A 20,118-nucleotide genomic window follows, 5' to 3' on the forward strand; every position below is an offset into this window, starting at 1 on the left:
TATCATCAACAGTCTCTAATAATCAGGAGAGTCTGTGTGCGCTGATTGCACGAGAATTTCCACCAATCAGGGACCCACAGGGCTGACACGTGCAATGGCTGAATTCATAAAAACATGAAGGCAGTTTGAATTTTGTAGAGCCGCAAACATCGCTGTCCATCTTTGATTTCCACACAGTCACTGAGGAAGTGTAGCTTATTAAACTTTGCCTATAAAAGGAGAATTCAGTCCTCTTCCCCCAATTCTGTTCTACAGCTGACAAACCGAGTCAGAAAATCGAGATATTTAGAAACATATTTGGATGCACTTCAGCCTCTGTGGCTGGCATAGAGACGCAGGACTGGACTGTTCTCGAAAATGAACTGGGCAGTGATGAAAAGGCTCCAGTAATACATTTGTTTCACCATGATTCAACTGTTTATTCATTCATGTAGCCGACTAAAGAAAAAAATCATATAATGTGCTCCATCATTTTGTGACTAAAACAGAGACAAAGCAGGAAGATGTAACTGTAACCAGCAGAGGTCGCTCATCTTATCCACATGAAACCTGAAGACGTCTGTCTCTGAAAACATGGAAACATCCACCTTCAAGAGAACGTTCCAGCTCAGCGTTTGGTCCACGTAGCTTTAGCAGCGACACAGTTATTATAAGAGCGCTTTAGTCTCAGTTCAGCTTCACTGAGGAACGACGGGGCTCAGAGACTAACAGCAGCTCTGCTTCATGCACATGTGCTAAGAATAGAGCCGCTCTGTAAGGAGCTGTGAGAGTCACTTGGCACAAACTTGGGGGATGCCACAGCGCCATTACAGCCAACTGATGCCTCACTTCCTGTTGTGGGTTTACCCCGAGCTCTGCAGGAGTGGAACAGAGTGGAATGGAAACACACACACGAACTTCTGGAACAACTCATGACTGTCCTGACAAAGCAACCATGTGATCTGCTGAGTGAGGCCGCAGGCTCGAGCATGCTTCTCCTCACTGGCGAGCGCACGATAAGGTCGCTGCTCTCGCTGTCGTGTCAGTATGCAAACATCCCGTCACAGACAAAGTCAACATGCCGGCGCTCGCTTTTACACCCCGGAGCTGTCAGATTCCTTCTGCTCATTCCCAGATTTTATAACTCGGACGCTACCAGAGAAGCTCGCCATGACTCACAGTTCAAAATAATCCTTATGTACATGAATGCAACACTTTGTTTGTTTAACTGTTTGAAACAAGCTCCTCCTTCTTCAAGCCAACCCTCTTCTGATTGGCTGCCCCTCCCAAACAGAAGCGAGCAGTGTGTAACCTGAGCTTTTGGGTCAAATGTCGACCTCATTAATTGAAAATCTGGACGTGTTTAATAAAAAGATTCACCATTATGACAGAAAACAAGGAGAAACATGGCGGGTCTCCATTAGAGAGCCTCCTGAAATCTTTATTTCATCACAGCTCGAATCCAACGAGCAGAAACTAATGGAGCACATGAATCAAGCATGAGCATGCATTAGCACCCAGCAGTGTTCAGTTTCAGAGAGGCAGATGTCTCCGATTGTGGAGGGAAGGCGTTCCTTTCCAACCACAATCACTCACAGTTGTGTCTCTAAACTTAGACCGGCACCCTGGCAGCAGATCCGGACAGATCGCTGCCCGCGGTGGGCGCATTAGATCAGGTCGGAACATGATATGCTGGATTCCTGAACGCTTTAAGCAGCGAATGCATGCGTGGGGCTTGGATTTGTCTCAGAGTTGAGGCTCTGTTCATGAATATGTCGACGCCGCAGGGTGTTTAACCCCACGTGGCGAGCCGGGCTCCCCTCGCTTTCAGTACGACAACAGGTGCAGGCGTGTGTTGATGTTCGTCCATCTGCAGTCGCTCTGTCATCACTGCCCAACCCCGGGTTGCAGGGCCCGCTGTGAGCTTTGGAACAAGGCTCGAGAAATGGACTCTGACCGGGAAACTCCCTCACTGGAATGAGATCCTGTTTTCTCTAGAGGATGAACCGGAATTCCAGCTTATCTCAACTCCTTGTGGCATCTGCAGTCACACAAATACTCACAATCAGACCAACAGGAAGACCTCTAATCTTTGCAACATTAAAGGGCTTCAGACAGCATCTTTCTGCCTCTTCTGTAGTCTCACATGAGCACCAAGCATCGTGTCTCTAATAACGCTGATATAAAAATGTTAGCTTTGAGTCAGCTTTGAGCTGCGACGACTTGACGTTTAATCCATAATAAAAAGCAGTTTTGAAGGGCAAAATTAATCAGAGTGACTATTTTATCCTGCGAGCTCTGCCCTTTATTTGCACCCAGCAGTTTAACCTCCTTTCACATTTAATAGAGGCACCGGCTAAATGCTCCAGTGGCATTTTCAGGCCAGTCATCGCTTCAGCAGCCTGGCTGAGTCCTGCGGAGTAAACCAACAATATCTTTGCTCTTTAGAGCAGCTGCAGCCTCGGTCCAGGGCGAAGAACATGGGCGTGTTTAGTTTGGGTTAAGAAAGTAGGCCAGCCAGCTTACAGTTACACTACAGGCAGAGAGGAGAGGCCCTCACCTGAGCCAGAGTTCAGCGCTAATAAAGCAGCTGAGGACCTAATTTAGCCGTGCTGGCGGTCTCCAGAGTTTCCGTGCTGACAGCCAGGACCGACCTCGGGCGGCGTGGCTAAACCTCATTCTCCTCCCTACGGGGTGAATCGGTGTGTGTTGGTTCTCAGTGCACTCCATGGCTGAGGGTGGGGATGGTATATGAGACGTGAGGTTTGGAATACAACCACGAGTGGGCTGAGAGAAGCAGGAGGCAGAAAATACTGGAAACCAAGTGGGAGAAACCAGAAAAATGTGGATTCGAATTAGCCGTCCCTGATTGGTGCCAAGTTATTTATACACAAGGAACTCGTGGAGAGGATAAAAGTCCGTTTTATGTGAAATCAAACTTTGTGTTTTACACATTCGTGGACTTGGTGCCGTGAACTAATACCAACCCTGCTGCTAATGTCCACCAGTGGTCACGCACAGCACGCCAATGGAAAACAAATCTCACTGAGACCAGGATTATAACTGTGGTTGTAAAACCAGTTGCTCCCATTCATGAGAACTGGGCAAGGTTTCATATCGTTTGCATAATTTTTGTGGTGTTGAGTAATAGTTGGAGGTTTTTTGAAGGTCTGTCACGGTTTTCTCTGGACTTTGGCTGCTTTTTCACTCAGTGAGTCCTCGAACCATAAAAAGGCTCCAACTCAGAAGATCAACCAACGAGTCTACACACAAAGCTGGCAAAGGTTTAATTCTATCTTTAGGCTCTTTGTTACGAGAAGCCAAAAACACATCATTCATTTCCATTTCTTTAGCTGAAACTATGAAAAATGCCAAAGATAACACAGTCTGACAGGCATAAAATAGCATTTCTGCAGAAGCACGGTGACTGCAGAAGTGCTATTAGCTGCAAACTTGGTCTCAGCACGGTGTGCAGCGTGTCCATACAGAACAGAACAAGTGACAGAGCTACAAAAAACTACAGCACATGAATAATATCTAAAAATCACATCATAAAGAAAACAGAGACCTGACGACTGATCTGTTCCTTCAGCTGATCCATCTACTGCTCACTGAAGCCTCAACAGAAATGTCTGCGTGGCTTGGACACAGAGAGCAAAGGCTGAAGTATGAAACTTACACAAGAACTGAGGGAGCAATCAACATGTAAGAAGGGTCGTGAGCGAGGTACAGCAACAGCTGCCTGCAGACATCGCTGAAACACGGTGGAGGCTCGGTCACGGTGCAGGGCTGCACTTCAGCCAGAGGTGCTGGAGAGCTCGTTAAAGTTGAAGGAATCATGAACCTGAGAAAATACCATCAGATTCTGATCCAGCATAAAATTCATCACGATGATCCCAAACACACATACTAGTCACGGATCAGCTTCGTCAGAGCCCAGACTTCAGCATCATGAAGCAGTGACGGATCATCGTGACAGAGAACAGAACAAGAAGGCAGAAACATCCAAAGAACGTCAGTCCAAAACTGTTCCTGAACTACTCCTAACTATTCCTTCCACGGCGTCCTCAGAAACTTCCAGCTGTGCTGCAGAATAAAGGCGTTCAAACCAAATATCGACTTTTCTGTTTTTGCCTCTAACAGTGGATTTTCATATATATTTGCTCCTGTTTCAGCACATCCATGCACCTATGCCTCGTGCTCAGAGCAAAATATAAAGAAATTAGAGGTGTTTGAGCCTTTTGCACAGTACTGTAGCTGTGTGTCTTAAACCATAGAAGAGGCAGCACACCACATCAGGTTTCCAATAGTGAAACGTTTAATCAATGAATACTAAAACTTACTATCCTCAAACAGGTGAGACCATCACGCCAAAGCTGCAAAAATGTGCATGCATATTTCCGTGCATTAAAATGTAAACGTTTGTTATTACGCAGCGGTAACACTTTTGCGTTGCTGTTTCATTTGCACGCTCACATTTTTACTATTTCCTTTTAGGGACATAATTAAGTCCATAGGGTCAGCCTCCAGAGGCCAACTTTCCAAGTGTAAATGGTATCATGGTTTGCTAAAGGGCTTTAATTCAAAGGTCTTTTATTTCCTTTAAAGCTCCTCCTGTGTCTGCACTATAAAATGTAATCCGGCTGAGATGGAGAGTTCCCCGCAGGGTTAAACTGGATCACGCCGTAACAGAAAGACTGCCTGGGTAATCAGGAGAAAACGCCAGCAACTCAGGCGTCACGCATACACCCACATGCAAACGTGTGCATGCACGTCCACGGACACGCAAACTGACGAGACGTGCGCCGAGTTGGCGAAAGCGCTCGACCCCGAGAGTTTGGAAGCTGCGCTGGATCGGCTGGGGAGGAGATAGGAGGGTGCACAGGTGGTGAAGGTTGAAGCCAGGGAGGCGTTTTTGCAGAGAGCCAGAGACGGGTGAAGAAAACAGATGTGCAGGCAGAGACGCAGATCGACAAGTCGCAGGAAGTTGATGTGAACGAGGAGTGTGAGGCAAACGAAAAAGGGAGACGACGGCGTGAGAGATTTTCTGTTATCTCTGTGCTCCTCTACCTCCACCTCTCCCACGTGTCCTATCCTGCCTGCTGTTTACTCAGTCCTTGTTTATTAAGCTACAGGCAGCGAGATAAAGCTGTGTTGGGACCGGCCACCGATACTGCAGATAAGGAGCACTGTGAGAACGTCAGTCCTGGATTCAGCACAAGTTTGTGTTTGGAATGACTGATGGGAGACGTTCCAGGCGCTAGCAGAGCGTAGATGGCGTCAGATTAAGGAAGCACGCTCGATTTACTTTCAAATACACAGGATTGGGCTGAGGTTTCCTTTAGCACCTCTGTCAGTGCGCCCCAGGGCAGCTGTGGCTACAATGTAGCTGCCATCACCAGTGTGTGAATGTGTGTGTGACTGAATGTAGTGTAAAGCGCTTTGGGGTCCTTAGGGACTAGAAAAGCGCTATATAAATACAGGCCATTTACCATTTTTACCATTTAGCACGTTTATAGCATTAAAGGGCAAACAGCAGACTGTGTCGGGCATATTTGAGCCCACATTTTAAAACTAAAAAGAGCGAATCTTAGTAACAACTGAGGAGGCCTGATGTCACTAATTTGCAGGACACACTGTGTGGCACATGGATGCACATTCCTGCTATGAGCTCCTGAGTAAATGAGAGACTGAGCACAGTCCTCGGTTAATGAGTCGTGAGTGATAAATCGTTAGCGTATGAATCCTGAATAATCTCCTTTCTGACTCTTGGAATTATCATAATTTACAAATGTGCTCAATGTTTTATTCAGTGCGACTTTAAACGGGCGCATAAACTCCACTGCTCTGTGACGCCGCAGGACCGCAGGTACTGCCCCCTGGTGGCCATTAAGAAGAACGTGATGTTAAGTCATGCTAACGGCATCTCCAGGCTGCAAAGTGTTATTAGTGACGTTTTGACCACGAGTGGTGCATCGTTTTTATGCGTGGGCCTAGTTTATCACAAAGAGCAGTCCTGCGCCAGCCTTGCTGGGCCTCGTGCTCACTGGTTCAACCTTAAATAAGATCTCAGTCTCTTAGTTTGGCTCACAGTTCCACTCATATCTCTTCTGGGGAATCGTCCACTATCACAGCGATTTGAAGTGTAGATGTTACCGTGCCGTCCTTTGGCCCCGGTGACGCTACTGCCAGTCGCTCCGCTTCCTCGCTGCATTTATTACTGATTGGACGGGAGCCGAGTCCAACCCACCAATCAGTGGGTCCTCCTAGTTGCTGCCCTATTTAAGCCCAACAGGGCTGTGACTCAGGGTGGGCTGTGATTTAATGTGAGCAGTGCACCTTCTGCCTGTGATTCAGTTCATAAATGCTACAGGCAGACACTGGGAGGATGTGTTCTGCTAACAGGCAGATACTGGGAGCAGTTACTCGCTGCTGCCTGAGGCTGGGCCGGGTTTAGACACACACTGCACACACACCAGGAGCAAAGGCAGTGGTGCTTTCTTCCTGGCGAGGAGTCAGCAGGTTGTAGTTTAGTCATCCTGTGAGCTGGTTGCTTTACTTCCTGTCTTTGATTTAGCAGCACTCTCAGGCCCTTCAGTTTGTCCCCTTCTTGCTTGTGGACATTAAACATCGCCACCAAAACCAACAACATCTGGTTGCACGTCGGTTCTCTCTCCCCCAACTCAGCTGGGACCCGTTCCTGCAAACATTCCCACCATCTGGTTCCTGAAGCGAAGCGGCTTCCCGGCAGCGCGTGAAAGATGCATCTATCCATCTTCTAGATGATCTCTCTGGGATGCATCTTCAGTGATCTGCGGTGGTGGGGTCACGGGGGGGTTAGTGTCTTTAAACATTAGACCCAGCCGGGATTAATCAAGCCCCGGCTTGCATCCCACCAGCAACCAACCACAGATCAAGTCGCCTCACAGACTGAGGCCCTGATTGGCTCAGTCGTTGGAGGATTTTGCAGAATGGCGTTCCTGCAAAGCCTCTCTGAGCACTTTCCAGTCTCCTTCCACCAGCTCCTGGTTCTTCTTGCTTGGGCACCAAGTCCCAGATTGTTTGAACACACTCGTTGCTTCAGATGGGCCAAACCGTCTTCCTCCACGTCTCAGTCTCACCAGTAGCCGGAGTCATGTTTTATACTTCATGTGTTTATTTTTCACCCCACTGCTGATAACATGTTGTTCAGTCACTGAACAGTGAAAGCTGCTCTGTGCTCAACAATATCCGGACATACAGAGAACGCCACTCGCCCTCTCTGAACAACAGACGCCGCAGGAGTGTAAAATAAATACTGTGTGATTCACCAAACGGTGAACAGAGGCTCGTCATTCTTGGGCAGAAATGTAATGAAATAGCAAAAAGAACCTTGAGCAACTTCTTTGTTCAAAGCTCAGCGTGAAGCTGCCGGAGCTCTCCCGAGTTCTCATCGAGTCTCCTTCCGAGCTCAGCGGCGGAGAAGAAACACAAACCTGACCAGCTGAGCGTGGAGGAGAGAGAGGAAAGAAAAGCAGAGTGAGACAGCCGACTGTCAGCTACCACATACATCGCAGGTAACAGGCAGCAAAGGAAACAGAGGAAGCACACTGTGGGAACGTGCAGAGGCCTTTATCTGCAGGCTGCCTGCGTATCTAATCAAATATTGCAAACCGCTGCACAGAAACACAAAACTACTGTAAAAACAGAGCTTTAAGCCTGCACTGACCCCTGAGTCGAGCCACAAAATGGCATGAAAACAGAATAAGTGACAGACGTGCAGCCATCAACTCCCAGCATGCACTTCATGCTGCCAGTGTCTGGGAGTGAGAGCAATCAGAAGCGAGTGAGGACACAGAAACAGTTAACCGGCTGTTTGCTGGTGACGACACACAGACGCTGGCGTTGGGAGGATTTGTGCTCATTATAAAGGCTACTTCACGTTGCCTTCAGCTTAACCACGCGGAGCATTTCTGCTCAGCACGGACGCTTCGTGTTTCAGGTCGACTGTCGCGCTTCCTTCTGCCGCCTCTCTCGCTCCTTGAAACACTTCCAGTCACACTGCTGACTTTTTCAAGCCACGGAAACGTCCCACAAACAAATGAACTGTGCTCATTCATCCTAAATTTAGCCCCTCTCCCGACCGCTTCGCTGTGACTGTGGGAAATGCTGCATACTCCCCCCCCTCTGCTCTGGGTCCAGTGAGGACCCGGCCTGTAGCCGTCTTCTCAACTGCTTGATTGTAACTCAGAGGGACACGTCCAGTGTTTGGCGTGTAGGTGTCCTTCCTTTGCCTCTCTCTTTTCTCTCAGGCGCACACGCCCATAAATAAAATAAAGCAGCCTCGACCTGAAACAATGGGCTGAGTTACAGTTCGTCCACAAAGCACCTCAAGGACAACGAGGCTGAGCTAGCGCTCTGTCCATTCAGCAGTTTGTCCTCGAGGATGGCATACCGATAACGCCTCGCGGTCTAGACACACGTTTCCATCAAACGGCCCACATAGAGGTTAGAGATTCACGAGTCAGTGACCTTCTTTGTAAGCGATTTGACCACAGCGACTGTGTAATTTGCTGTGCTGAATATATACGCGCTGCCGTTTTACCAGAAACCTGCTGCTAGCATCTGTTCAGCTGCTTCCAGCCTTGAGACTCAGCAACTAATAAAAGGGATTTTTGGAAAGCCGTAGCATGAAAACCTCCCTGAGCCGCACATTCAGTAGCTGTAGGGAAGCTCGTGCGAGTGCGGACTCGGACGAAGAAGAAAAAGAGTGCTTGTGAAGGCGCGTGCCGACAGAGTACAAATGAAGAGCCTCGTAAAGGCGTGAGTCAGAGGCCTCCTTTCACATGGAGAGCCACGCCACAGCTTTAAATAGACAAACTTCAGCAGAGGCCCAAGGACACCCGGAGCGCCATCACCCGCTCCTCACGGCTTCCTGGAATACAAAAGGCCGCTTTGTAAAAAGTGACCTCGAAGAAACGCAGATGATCAGAATACTCATGTCTTCCGTCTGCATCACTGCGTCAGTACCGTCACTTACCGTTAAAGCTTTTGTTCCAGCTCTCCACTGCTTCATCACCTCGTCATCATCATTCCACCTTTCCTCCCGGGACCGCTGGCTGACCCGGGCTGCTCCCTGTCCCGGTTTCCTGATGATTAACTCGGGCACTTCTGCCAGAGCTGCTCACGAGTCAGGTCTGAGTCAAAACCACATCCGTGCAGCCAGCAAGAGCCAGTCAGTGAGGAGGACTGGTGCACATGTATGTGCTTATGCTTCAGGTATGTGTGCTGGAGGCTTCAAAGTGAACGCATGTGGCATCACAGCCCTGCGCCCGACCAGGACGAGTGGAAACACTGTCAATGACTCTGCCACCAAGCAGAGCCCAGCGAGCTGTGAAACACAAAGTTTAGCCCAACTATTTATGACGACTTGGGGTTTTAGTCGTCCTGATGAATGTGAGCTGGTCGAAGCTGAGGCGTCGGCGTCTGCAACAGCAACAAGCTTCACCGGGACATCGAGCAATCATACTGAAGGAGATGCGAGCTGCTACTTTCAAGATGACGGAGCTTCTCCATCTCTGAGAGTCGGCCCAGACACCACTGGGAGGATGCTGGTTTGACAGCCCACATCAGCCCTGCTCTTTTACTGGTTGGACAACAATCACAGCATTAATCAGTTTGGCAAACTGGTTCCAGATAGTGAGGGCAGCTAGATTAAAATGCTATGGCAAATCAATAGTGACGTCTGTGACTTCCATCAGCAGCAGTTTATCTTTGACTCTTTTCATTATTTAAACATAAACGCCATCGAGTGAAATGTTGGGAAACGCCAAGCTCCAGCCAGAAGAAAAACACCATCCAATAAAGTGACACTGGATGGACGAGGTGGCAGACGGAGGTAAAACCTTTTCTCTAAAGAGTGTGGGATCCAACACACTCCTAAAGAGTGAAAGTGCAGAAAAAATGGTTCCCTCCAGGGCAATTCTGGCAACACTTTGCACTAATATATTCGTTCTATTATCCGTAAATGACTTCCTTTTTCACAGAGGGACACAAAATAGCACGAATATGGCTCCTATTATTTTTACCTTAACACATTCTCTGCACTGTGCAGACAGAAGCGCTTTGAAACCGAAGGATTTGTGAACTTCAGATTCAGTTTTCTCAGAGTTTTTGGCTACATTCAAACCACTCTCCATGTGTCTAATATCAAAGCAGGTGAGCTTCACTGCCCGTGCATTCAGCACAACATAAAGAGCCTGTTTCCGTGACTCATCCTATACAAAGTCAGTCAAAGCAACATCTGTGGTCCCTCTCATTTGGATGGCAGCCTGGAAGCGGGGCCAGTGTTTCCAGGAACACAGCCCGGTCTGGTTATTACTAGGAAACTGTCTTGGAATCCCAGCGGTGTTTGCCAAGGATTTGGTTAAACTGCTCTCCGGCAGTTTTCAGAGCTCCAGTCTGTGTTTTTCTCCCTTACGGTTACAGCAAGGCGGCTTAAAAGCAGCGGGGACCCCGCAGCAGATAAATGTTTGGACAGGAGAGGCTCCAGGTCTCACTGGAAACAATGAGATCAAAAAAGCTCCATCAAAGCCACCGAGAGAGATCAAAGTCCGGCAGGGAGAACTTCACTGAGTGCAAACACCGACAGAGACGAGGATTAGAAAGCTGGCCTGTCACTGCTGCCAGCGGTGGTTTTATTCATGAATGTCACCGTGGAAATGGAAACATCAGGAGGGGAGCCGTGCTGGAGCTGATGCACTGCAGTGTGATTTAAAGACGGCATTTGGTAAATGTTTGAAATATTTACCAGAAGATTCTTCACAACAGAGCTGACTGAGAAGCAGCCAAACTCTGTTGACACGACTTTATTTGACTCAATGAAGGAACCGAGTTAGACGACCTTTGCCCCCGTGACATCTCACATACCTAACAAAATCAATCGTGCTGCTGCTGACGGAGTCATTTTGTACAAAGCTATCCAGGAACCATTAAGGCTCATTAGTTTCCTCCCAGGCAATTTGAGGACCTCGCTGTTGTAGAAGGCGAGGTGAATATTAGAGGCATGAATCACCAAACACCACATCAGTACAAAATGATTATCATTAATAACTGTTTTAGAAAATAGGAAAACTTCTCTCACTGTCACTAAGACCTGATATAAATGCTGCCATAAGAAGGAGCCAGTCTGCCATCAGTCTGCCATCAGTCTGCCATCAGTCTGCATTCAGTCTGCCATCAGTCTGCCATCAGTCTGCATTCAGTCTGCCATCAGTCTGCATTCAGTCTGCATTCAGTCTGCCATCAGTCTGCATTCAGTCTGCCATCAGTCTGCCATCAGTCTGCATTCAGTCTGCATTCAGTCTGCCATCAGTCTGCATTCAGTCTGCCATCAGTCTGCATTCAGTCTGCATTCAGTCTGCCATCAGTCTGCATTCAGTCTGCCATCAGTCTGCATTCAGTCTGCATTCAGTCTGCCATCAGTCTGCCATCAGTCTGCATTCAGTCTGCCATCAGTCTGCATTCAGTCTGCCATCAGTCTGCATTCAGTCTGCATTCAGTCTGCCATCAGTCTGCATTCAGTCTGCATTCAGTCTGCATTCAGTCTGCATTCAGTCTGCCAATCTACTGCTGAATGACGCCAAGTTAGAAATTAATGCAATCTGTTTCTGATATTTCAGCAATTAGCTGTGATAAATCCACAGTCCACTCACGTCCCCACAGGTACAATCGCCACAAATGTGCCGTCTGAGGCTACTTATGGCATTTGTGGACATTTAAGAACCAGAAAGGAACACGTTTTTAAAAAGGTGTGTATTTGCACCACATCTTGCACAATCTGTGATCTCTGTGTTTGGCAAAATACACAAAGACATTGGATAAATATTATTTTCACTGTTAGAGTTGCAGGTTTAATCACAGACTGTAACTAGTTTTGCCACCAAACCAAAAAAAACTGTCACCAGAGGTTCGAGTACAAACCACAAAGGTGTGAATAAGTCCACCTACACAAAGTAGTGCCTCAGAGGGCCGCTGTTCAACCACTACAATGAGGAACTTTGTTCTTTCTGAGTGTATGAAGCATTCATACTGTTCTGTGTTTATTACTCTACCTCTCTCTTTATTCCAGTTTGGGACTAATCAGCTGCAGTAGGGGTGAGGGTCCATTTTTCACTGGTCATCAATGGGACCTTTCAGAAAGGACTTTTCCTCTGCTGATTGAAACATCGTTCCCTGCTGGACGAGCACACTGGAGCTATTGAGATGTGCTCCCTGTAACTCTCACACTGTGGCTCTGTTATATTTACTAGTTATTGGTAGACCCCTGGTGCACTCTACATATGGTATCAGCTTGCAGTAGGGCAAAGGTGCGAGGGGGCTGAAGGAGTGCACATAAACATTCTCCCAGTATGGAAGAGTCCATGTGAAAGATACAGGAAAGGTTTTCATTCCCACTCCTGCCTCATTCCAAAATAAATAGTCCCAAAGAGACACCGCAACAACATTTTAAACAAGGGAGTAAAGCGTCTGAGCCAAGACAGCAAAGCAGAAAAAAGCCTCCTCCGTACGAGGCTCTATTTAAAGAAGCCACCAATCAGAGCAGCGCGTAGCATCTAACGACAAGCCACTGCAAAGCCTGGTACATTAAATTTGACTTCCATGTGGCTTTCTTGCTTGTACCATAAAAAAGGCCTGTCAGCTCCCTGACGTTTTGAGGCCAAGCCAGCGACGAGACGAGAAAGGAAGAAGAGCGGGAGGAGAGAGAGGTGCAGGCTGAGGCATACAAGCCACGTCTCCCCCGCTCCCCCGCCAATTACTAACTCACACATCGATTCATTGAGGCGGCGAGGTGTGGCGAACACGGCCAGAGACACGGCAGCAGCAGCAAACGGGTGCCAGGTTTACACATTAATCTATACAAAACAATGCTGCAAGTTCACACGCTCGACCTGCTGAAGAATACACCAGCGAGCGGCGGCAGCGTCGGGGACTTCAATCCAAGCACGGCCCACACAGGGCAGCAGAGCGGGGCGAGGCTGATGGGGGATTACCTGTAGGTCAAAGAATTTGCTGTATCTTCTGTAGATGATGTGGGAGGTGTTGTCCGAGTAGGTGACATTGATGAGATACACCTGCAAAGACAAAGAAGGCAAAGTTAAAACTGCAGCTTGGTTTAATCTTTTAAATCCAGAAGACTTGTTCAACACTTCCACCTGAAACAAAAGCGCACAAGCTTGGACTGCGAAAGTCACAAACGCAGCACATGTGACAGAAACGAAGCACCACATAGATGCACACACAGATGCACACACAGATGCACACATAGATGCACCTACGGTGGTAGGTTCTTTCAAGTTGCACAAGGTTGGGTTTCAATGCAACAACAACAGCCCGGCTGAGGGCTGATAGAGGGACACTTGGTAAAGGCAAACACATCATCAATAACTGTACTCGTGATGGTTTCTGTCTGTCCAGCTGCTCTGCTGGAAACAAACTCGCAATCGTTCGCCTAAAGCACTGATGCATCACAGTAGCTGACGGTCATAAAACCGCCATCCAGCCACAGGATGGACGGTGACATCATCCCTCTTTTCCCCGCACACTGACCTGGCGGCCTTTACCCTGCCAGATGAAGCCACGCTGCAGCCCTGAGAGGCCTGATAAGATTGAGATAGAGTCCATTTATCTGTCAAGAGGAGCTAAGTGAAGCTGCCATCATCTCTAATCTAATGAAACATAGATAACCAAGGTAACGGATCCAGAGGCCAGGAAATTTTCATCAGAGACGTTAAGAGCAGGTGGGATCTCTCAATTGCTGTTATAAAGGCGCTCAGAGAAGACCTGGATGTGAAATTACTCGAGTGGATAAGCTGTTACGTAACAGACTGCAAGCTCGAGCTGCCGTGGGCACAATCGAAGATGGTCAATAAAACAACGTTTTTTCCCGCATAAAGGAGTTTTTGGCGCAGCCCAAAGAGGTTTTAGTCGGCCCCGAGAAAAAAGGTTAAAACAACGCCACCGCCAAAATGACAGGAAGTGAGAATAAATATTAAAATTATCTCTGAATGTTTTTATTAGCAATTTATGTGAAACAGCTGTTCACCAAGCAACACGCAAGGCTGCACAAAGTGCTTCCTGTTCTGTGCAGGCCGAATATGAAACACGCTAAATGCAAATACAGAAATGCTGAGGACACATATTCAGGATGGATGGAAATACAGTGGACAGCAAGTCAGACACAAACCTTCATTACAAATGTTTCCTTAACAGAAAAAAGGCTCATTTTTACATAAAAGTTCACCTTCGTGGTTAAAAGTGACTTTGATTCTTCAAAACTGAAAGTCTTCCACAGCTTGTAGATGCACAGTCTGATTCTCAAAGATGCTCTTTTTGTACCCGATCGTGTGACATGTTACCAGTTAACTTGATTTGTTTCTTTTTAGTTCAGGTTCAGTTTCCAGTCGTCGCCCCATCACGACGTTTTTGAGACATCAAATTAAAAATGTGCTCTTTTTTTCCATGAAACATTAAAACGTCTCAGTTCAAACGTGCGTTTAGACGTTGACATGTTTTCTGTGTCGTAGTGGGAAAAAAGTATTGGTTTTATTTAAGGTTTGTAACTTTTTTTGGAATTTCAGTTTGTAGTTCTTGTTACGTTTAGACACTTAAAGTATTTTGGCTGTGGGAGGAACCTCCGGTCATCCTCGTGGTCGTCATCTCTGGACTTTAGTTCTTGCAGGTTTGAGGCAACTAAAGCTGCTGAAGTCAAGGTAACGATGGTAACTATGATGAAGAGACACTGACGTTTATCGTGGTTTCAAATCTAGGATGAAGGTTTTTCCCTCTGCTGTTGCCAGAGACGATCCAAACTTCACTTGTGGTGCTGCTGCTGTACTTATAAGCTACATACAAGTAAAACAGCACTGTCACCCAGCCAAAGCATTTCAGTAAAGTGGCCTAGACGCAGCGCAAACAACTGCCTTTGCCTCACGTATAGCATCAAACAGGCGGTGTGCGTTTCCCCGGTGAGCCATTGCTGCTCTTTGTTTCAGCAGATGCCATCTTTTGGGACTGATCTTACGCCGTCACTCCAACCCTCCGTACCTGCCAAGAGTCTCAAGAGCAGCGGCGAGATGAATGAGGTTGAGTCAAAAGCCTCAACGTTGACGCAGGAAGGGCAACAGCCCGAACAAAGGAACTTCCACAACAAAGGCGGAGGGTTAAAAGGCCTCGCCGCTGCGGTACGTTCACTCTCGTGCAAACACGGCTGCTGGCATGCAGAAGCTGCAACTGTCACACGACAAACGTGCACGGTGGGGTGTCGCCACAGTGATTAGCTCTGGCATTTACTGCTATGAAAATGTGCTCCCGGGGTCACGCTGAGTCCCAAAAATGGCTCCAGCCACCGTCAGCAACATCCAAGTGTCTGTGTGACTTCTGTAGCGTAACAAGCATTTGTGAGAAGAAGCAAAGAGCTCGTTTTACTGCTCCTTAATATCAAAGAAAAGAGTTTCTGAAACTAAATCAGCTGCTGGTTGAGGTGTCCTCGGGTAACACGAGGCCTCGTCCCTTCAAAGCTTCATGTAATCATAAATAAGGAAGCAGAAACACAAACGTGCTCTTGGCAGCTCACATCAGACTTGGCCTGAGGGAGGATGGAGGTTCTGCCCCCGGCTCTTCTCACAGCTTATTTTTGCTGAATGACGATTATTTTTAAGCAGTTTATAACAGCAGTGCCATCACTGTGTTTAAGCCGGTGCGATTCAAATATCTGTACCACTGTTAGATTCATCAGAGTCACTGTGCTCAGTAACAGCTGAGCAGCACGATGAAGACGACGAGACGTCTAAATAACTACGGCATCGCTGTCTATGCGATTACCTACAGAGTGACGCGATGCTGAACCTGGATGACGGGGTCACCAAAGAAGATCGCTTCATTCCCGTGGCTCAGATTCAGCCATGATAAAGACCATAAAAACAACATTCAGACTTCTGACCCTCCCGTCTTTAAACTTTGAGACTCATCAGACCAGGCAAAGGTTTCTGACTTAGAGGAGTCTGCGTGAAGCTTGGTCTCAGTTTCCTGTTCTTATCTGCTGTGCTGTTCAGAGATACCGTAGCTGTAACTAGCAGTCATTTGAGTTGCTGATCGTCGTTTTTTTCTCCATCCTGACTTTCTGTTTGATCTTCAGCAGGTCAGCTCGACCTACACGCCTAAAGACATGAAGTCGTTGCCATTAATGAAGTTTCTACGAACTCAAATCTGATTCCAGGCGTACTGAAAGGTTTAAGTTTAATTAAGTTGAAATGCGATTCCTCCACGACCTTTTCTAACTCAAATTACTTTGAAACTTCCAGGGAAAAAAAAAAAGAGTTCCACATTCCTCTAGGCTACAAAAGACATTTTTCCCATGAACTTTGCATAATTTGGGGATGTTTTCCACAACTGTCTAATATGTAGGACACAGCTGGACACGGTCTGCTGTGGACGCATTCCCACTGTTGAGTGGGTTAAGTAAGGGAGCTGCCCTGTCCTCCATCAGTGCAGGTCGATGTCACGCCGACGGGCTTGTCAGGCTGTAGTGTGGAGGTTAAAGATGGGCTGACATCAGTCAGGTAAGTCCTAGAAAAACAGCTCATGATAGAGTTTGGACTTTTCTCTGTTTCCAGAGTTGAAAACTGCAGCGCTGGCATGCTGATGTCATGCTGATGTCATGCTGATGTCAGACAGAACCATGTGACGAGGATCAGCCTGGATGATCGAGTGTGGGAGCAAACTGTGTGCGTAAAGCGAGTCTTTGTCATGTCTCTGCAGCAGTACTTCGACATGAAGCAGCCAACACAGACTTGGATCTAACAGCACGCAGCAGTGCAATTTTACCAAGTGGCTGTGTGTATATGAGTGCTCTATAAACTCCTCTGACCTTAATGGCATGCCAGACTATCATCCTCCCATCATGCATCTGGACCACTTAATTCGACTCGGATGAAAATCCGTGCTGAGCTTAAGTGTAAGACGTGAGCCAGGCGGGAGGACGTGGACTCAGTGAAAGGATCCAAACCCCAGAAGCAGATGGGCATGTGATGGCAACCGCAGTGAAAAACACAACCGACGAGGTCCCGGGTCTGCTTGAGCCCAAAATATCACGCTTTAACCGAACGCCCTCCCACTCCCTGGAATAAACTGCACACGCTCAGCCCCGCCGCTGCCGCCTCTCAGGATAAATCTAGCAGCAAACATCGTCTGATTGGCTGCTAATTACATTTGTATCATTTCTGTTTGCATTTTACATGGTAGCTGCATTTTCCAGACACTCATGCAACTAAAATAAGGCGAGCTGAGATGACTCAGAGCTCGAGTCCGCCCAGTCGTGAGAGCATAAATGCCCCGAATCAACTGTTTGATTGACTCACTCAAATGTCAGTTAGGAAATAATCTGTCTGCCTGTTAAATAAATGCAAATCTGCAAATTAACTCGCATACATTTTTCATCACCACAGACAGGGAGCTAAAAAAGCTGCGATTGCTGCACAGCAGCAGGACCAGGCATTGCTGCAAGGCCAAAACCGAGGCTGAGATTTGTGTGAGGAGGCCACATTAAAACATCTGCGTGATCTCGGGGTTTCTGACAGTGAGCTGAGAATAACCAGGCCTGCATCTGGAAACAGGAAGGAGTTTGACGCTAAAACCACGAGATTAGGAAACAATGAGATGAGACTGACGTGAGAAACAGCCCACAGCTGCTACAGAATAGGAGAAATACATAAGATATATATGTAAGAATAGAAGCTTCTCATCAGGCGCCACAGCACTGACGTGTTCGTCCTTCAAACCAGTCAGAAGAAAAGATTCACAAAGAGCGTGAACAACAACGCGGGGAAAAAAACTCCCAAAAAACAAGGCCTGGGAGGGAAGCACGTCCCAGATAGGAAGAAAAGCACTCACACATCGGCTAATCCCACAGAGGGAGAGCTGCTTGAAAACAAAAGTTTTATTCATGCTCTGAAGCAACGACAGAAACACGAGTTCTTACGACTGAACAAATTGGACCTCTGATTATTTCATCGTGTTCGTCTGAACCGGTTATGAATATTCACGCCGAGCTTACAGCTCGCTTTATTTCCCCCGCCTCGCCTCTGTAGAGCGCTCCTCTAATTACCAGGACGTTAAAATAATTCATAGACAATCGCAGATCACGGAGAACGTATAAAAACACAAAAACAAAACTTACAGCGTCGGAGAAGAGCCAGGACCCAGCCTCGCCGTTTCCAGGACAAGAAGGCAAAGGAGCCGAGCTCTTGGTGGGGCCCTGAATGTGGGCCCAGCCACTAAATGCACTGAACCCCGCCTAAACTATATTTAAAGGAACTTATAAAACAGACGGGCGGCATGCTTTCAGACCATCAAAGAAAAAAATCGAGCTGGAAAAAGTCAAGTCTTTCCACATGGAGCTGGTCTAAATATACTCGAGTCTAATAGGGTCACTTAGTCGAGAGGTTAGCAACTGACGGTAAAGCTTTAAAGCTGTTTGCTGACAAAAATGTCAAAGCAGCGACGCGAACTGTAGGACAGGCTCATTCTCGAGCCTCTGGAAACCCCTCCACAGATGCAGCCAAAGCTGTGGCCTTTAGCAGCCACGCAGCAGGACGCCGCAGCGATGCTTCGAAACTGTCAGCGAGCCGCTTTGAAGGGGCCCGGTCACGCCTCGCGTGCCCGAGCTGCGGCCGCAGGGAGTGTCTGCTCAGCAGGTAAAGTCCTGTGCAGCTTTGAAGCCTCCTTCATACAATTGCACAATACACAAGAACAATTCTCAAGTTATTCCATATTAGATTCCAGCGAAGTGAAAAAGCAGACAAGGTCGTGCGCTCAAATAAATCACTCTGCCAACGCCGCTTCAAAGGCGGGCTCTGCCCGGCGGATTCCCGGTTATTGAATTTTAGCTGGTCTGAGTCTGAACATCGGCGCTCGTGTGAGAAACCCAGAGCAACGTTAGACGGCTGACAGCACCACAACACAAGTTGCAGACTTCACAACCTGTGCAGCCTGACGGGCAGAGACACGTGAGGTCAAACTAAAAGCAGGGACAGCACGGAGCGAGCCGCTGTTTCCACGGAAGATCACCGAGCCTTCATTTGAGGCCTGAAGAGATTCAGCACATCAACAGGAAACCGTAAGACGAAGAACAGACAGAGCAGCACGAGTCCAATCATGTTCCTCCTCTCCCTGCTTTGGGCTTCCTGAGACGCCAGTGGCACAGGGCTGTAGAGCGTCTGCAGGCGCTGGAGGTAACCTGTGAGGAGCACGTCTCTGCAGAGCCCACGTAAGAGGCCGCCATCACTGCTCAGCTTTATGCTTGTGCAGACGCAGTACTGTCACGTCCTGGTGTTTTATATCATATATATGTGTTTTATATTACAACTATTCTTCCTCATACTGACGATTGTTATTTGCTTCCTGATAAATTCAAAAACAGCAGAGAAATAGGAGCAGGAAACACACAGCATGTCTTTATCCTGTCTTCCTTCTCTCACCCCAACCAATCACAGCAGATGGCCCCGCCCCTCCCTCAGCCTGGTTCTGCTGGAGGTTTCTTCCTGTTAAAAGGGAGTTTTTCCTTCCCACTGTCGCCAGAGTGCTGCTCATAGGGGGTCATATGATTGTTGGGTGATATTGTAGGGTCTACTGTACAATATAAAGCTCCTTGAGGCGACTGCTGTTGTGATTTGAAGCTGTATAAATAAAACTGAATTGAGGAGGAGCCAAACGTTACTGAACAGGCCAATCACAGTAGTGATTCCCAGGGATGTGCACGTCAGACTACCAGCACACCTGCGCTTTAATCTGACAGGTGATGTCTGTTGGCTTTGTCTGCAGCTTCCTGCTGATAGCTGCTAACCGCTGCCTCTGGAAACCAAACTGATGGGAGTTTATCTTCCAACTGCCGGCTACAGCAACAGTCTAAGTCACTGGATTAACTGTTTAAACTGACGTATTCGTGTGACTGAGTCTAACTGCTGCTGTACTGTAGCTGATTGCGCTCAAATATTCCTCGTAAATCATCCTTGTGCTTTGGGAGAGAAGCAGCATCTAATTCTAATAATGTTTTAACCAGTTTCCCTGACTATCTGTTAATCTCATGAAAAGAGCTGCAAGCCA

The 20,118-nt window shown here is 47.6% G+C and overlaps 1 protein-coding gene across 4 annotated transcripts in view; it reads right to left on the reverse strand.

Annotated features, from left to right (window-relative positions):
* The window catches only part of sh3pxd2aa (SH3 and PX domains 2Aa), a 99,529-nt gene that overhangs the window by 71,136 nt on the left and 8,275 nt on the right, over positions 1–20,118 (reverse strand). For all 4 annotated transcript variants that reach the window (XM_086297088.1, XM_086297090.1, XM_086297089.1 and 1 more), the window contains exon 2: positions 13,011–13,091. In XM_086297088.1, coding sequence (XP_086153214.1) covers positions 13,011–13,091 — 81 coding nt within the window. The remainder of the gene's footprint in view (positions 1–13,010; positions 13,092–20,118) is intronic.

The sequence above is a fragment of the Aulonocara sp. 'chitande type north' Nkhata Bay genome, linkage group LG6, assembly GCF_057382095.1.
Source record: "Aulonocara sp. 'chitande type north' Nkhata Bay isolate Kocher_YH1m ecotype deep benthic linkage group LG6, A_spYH_male_GT1.1, whole genome shotgun sequence".
Classification (NCBI taxonomy): domain Eukaryota; kingdom Metazoa; phylum Chordata; class Actinopteri; order Cichliformes; family Cichlidae; genus Aulonocara; species Aulonocara sp. 'chitande type north' Nkhata Bay.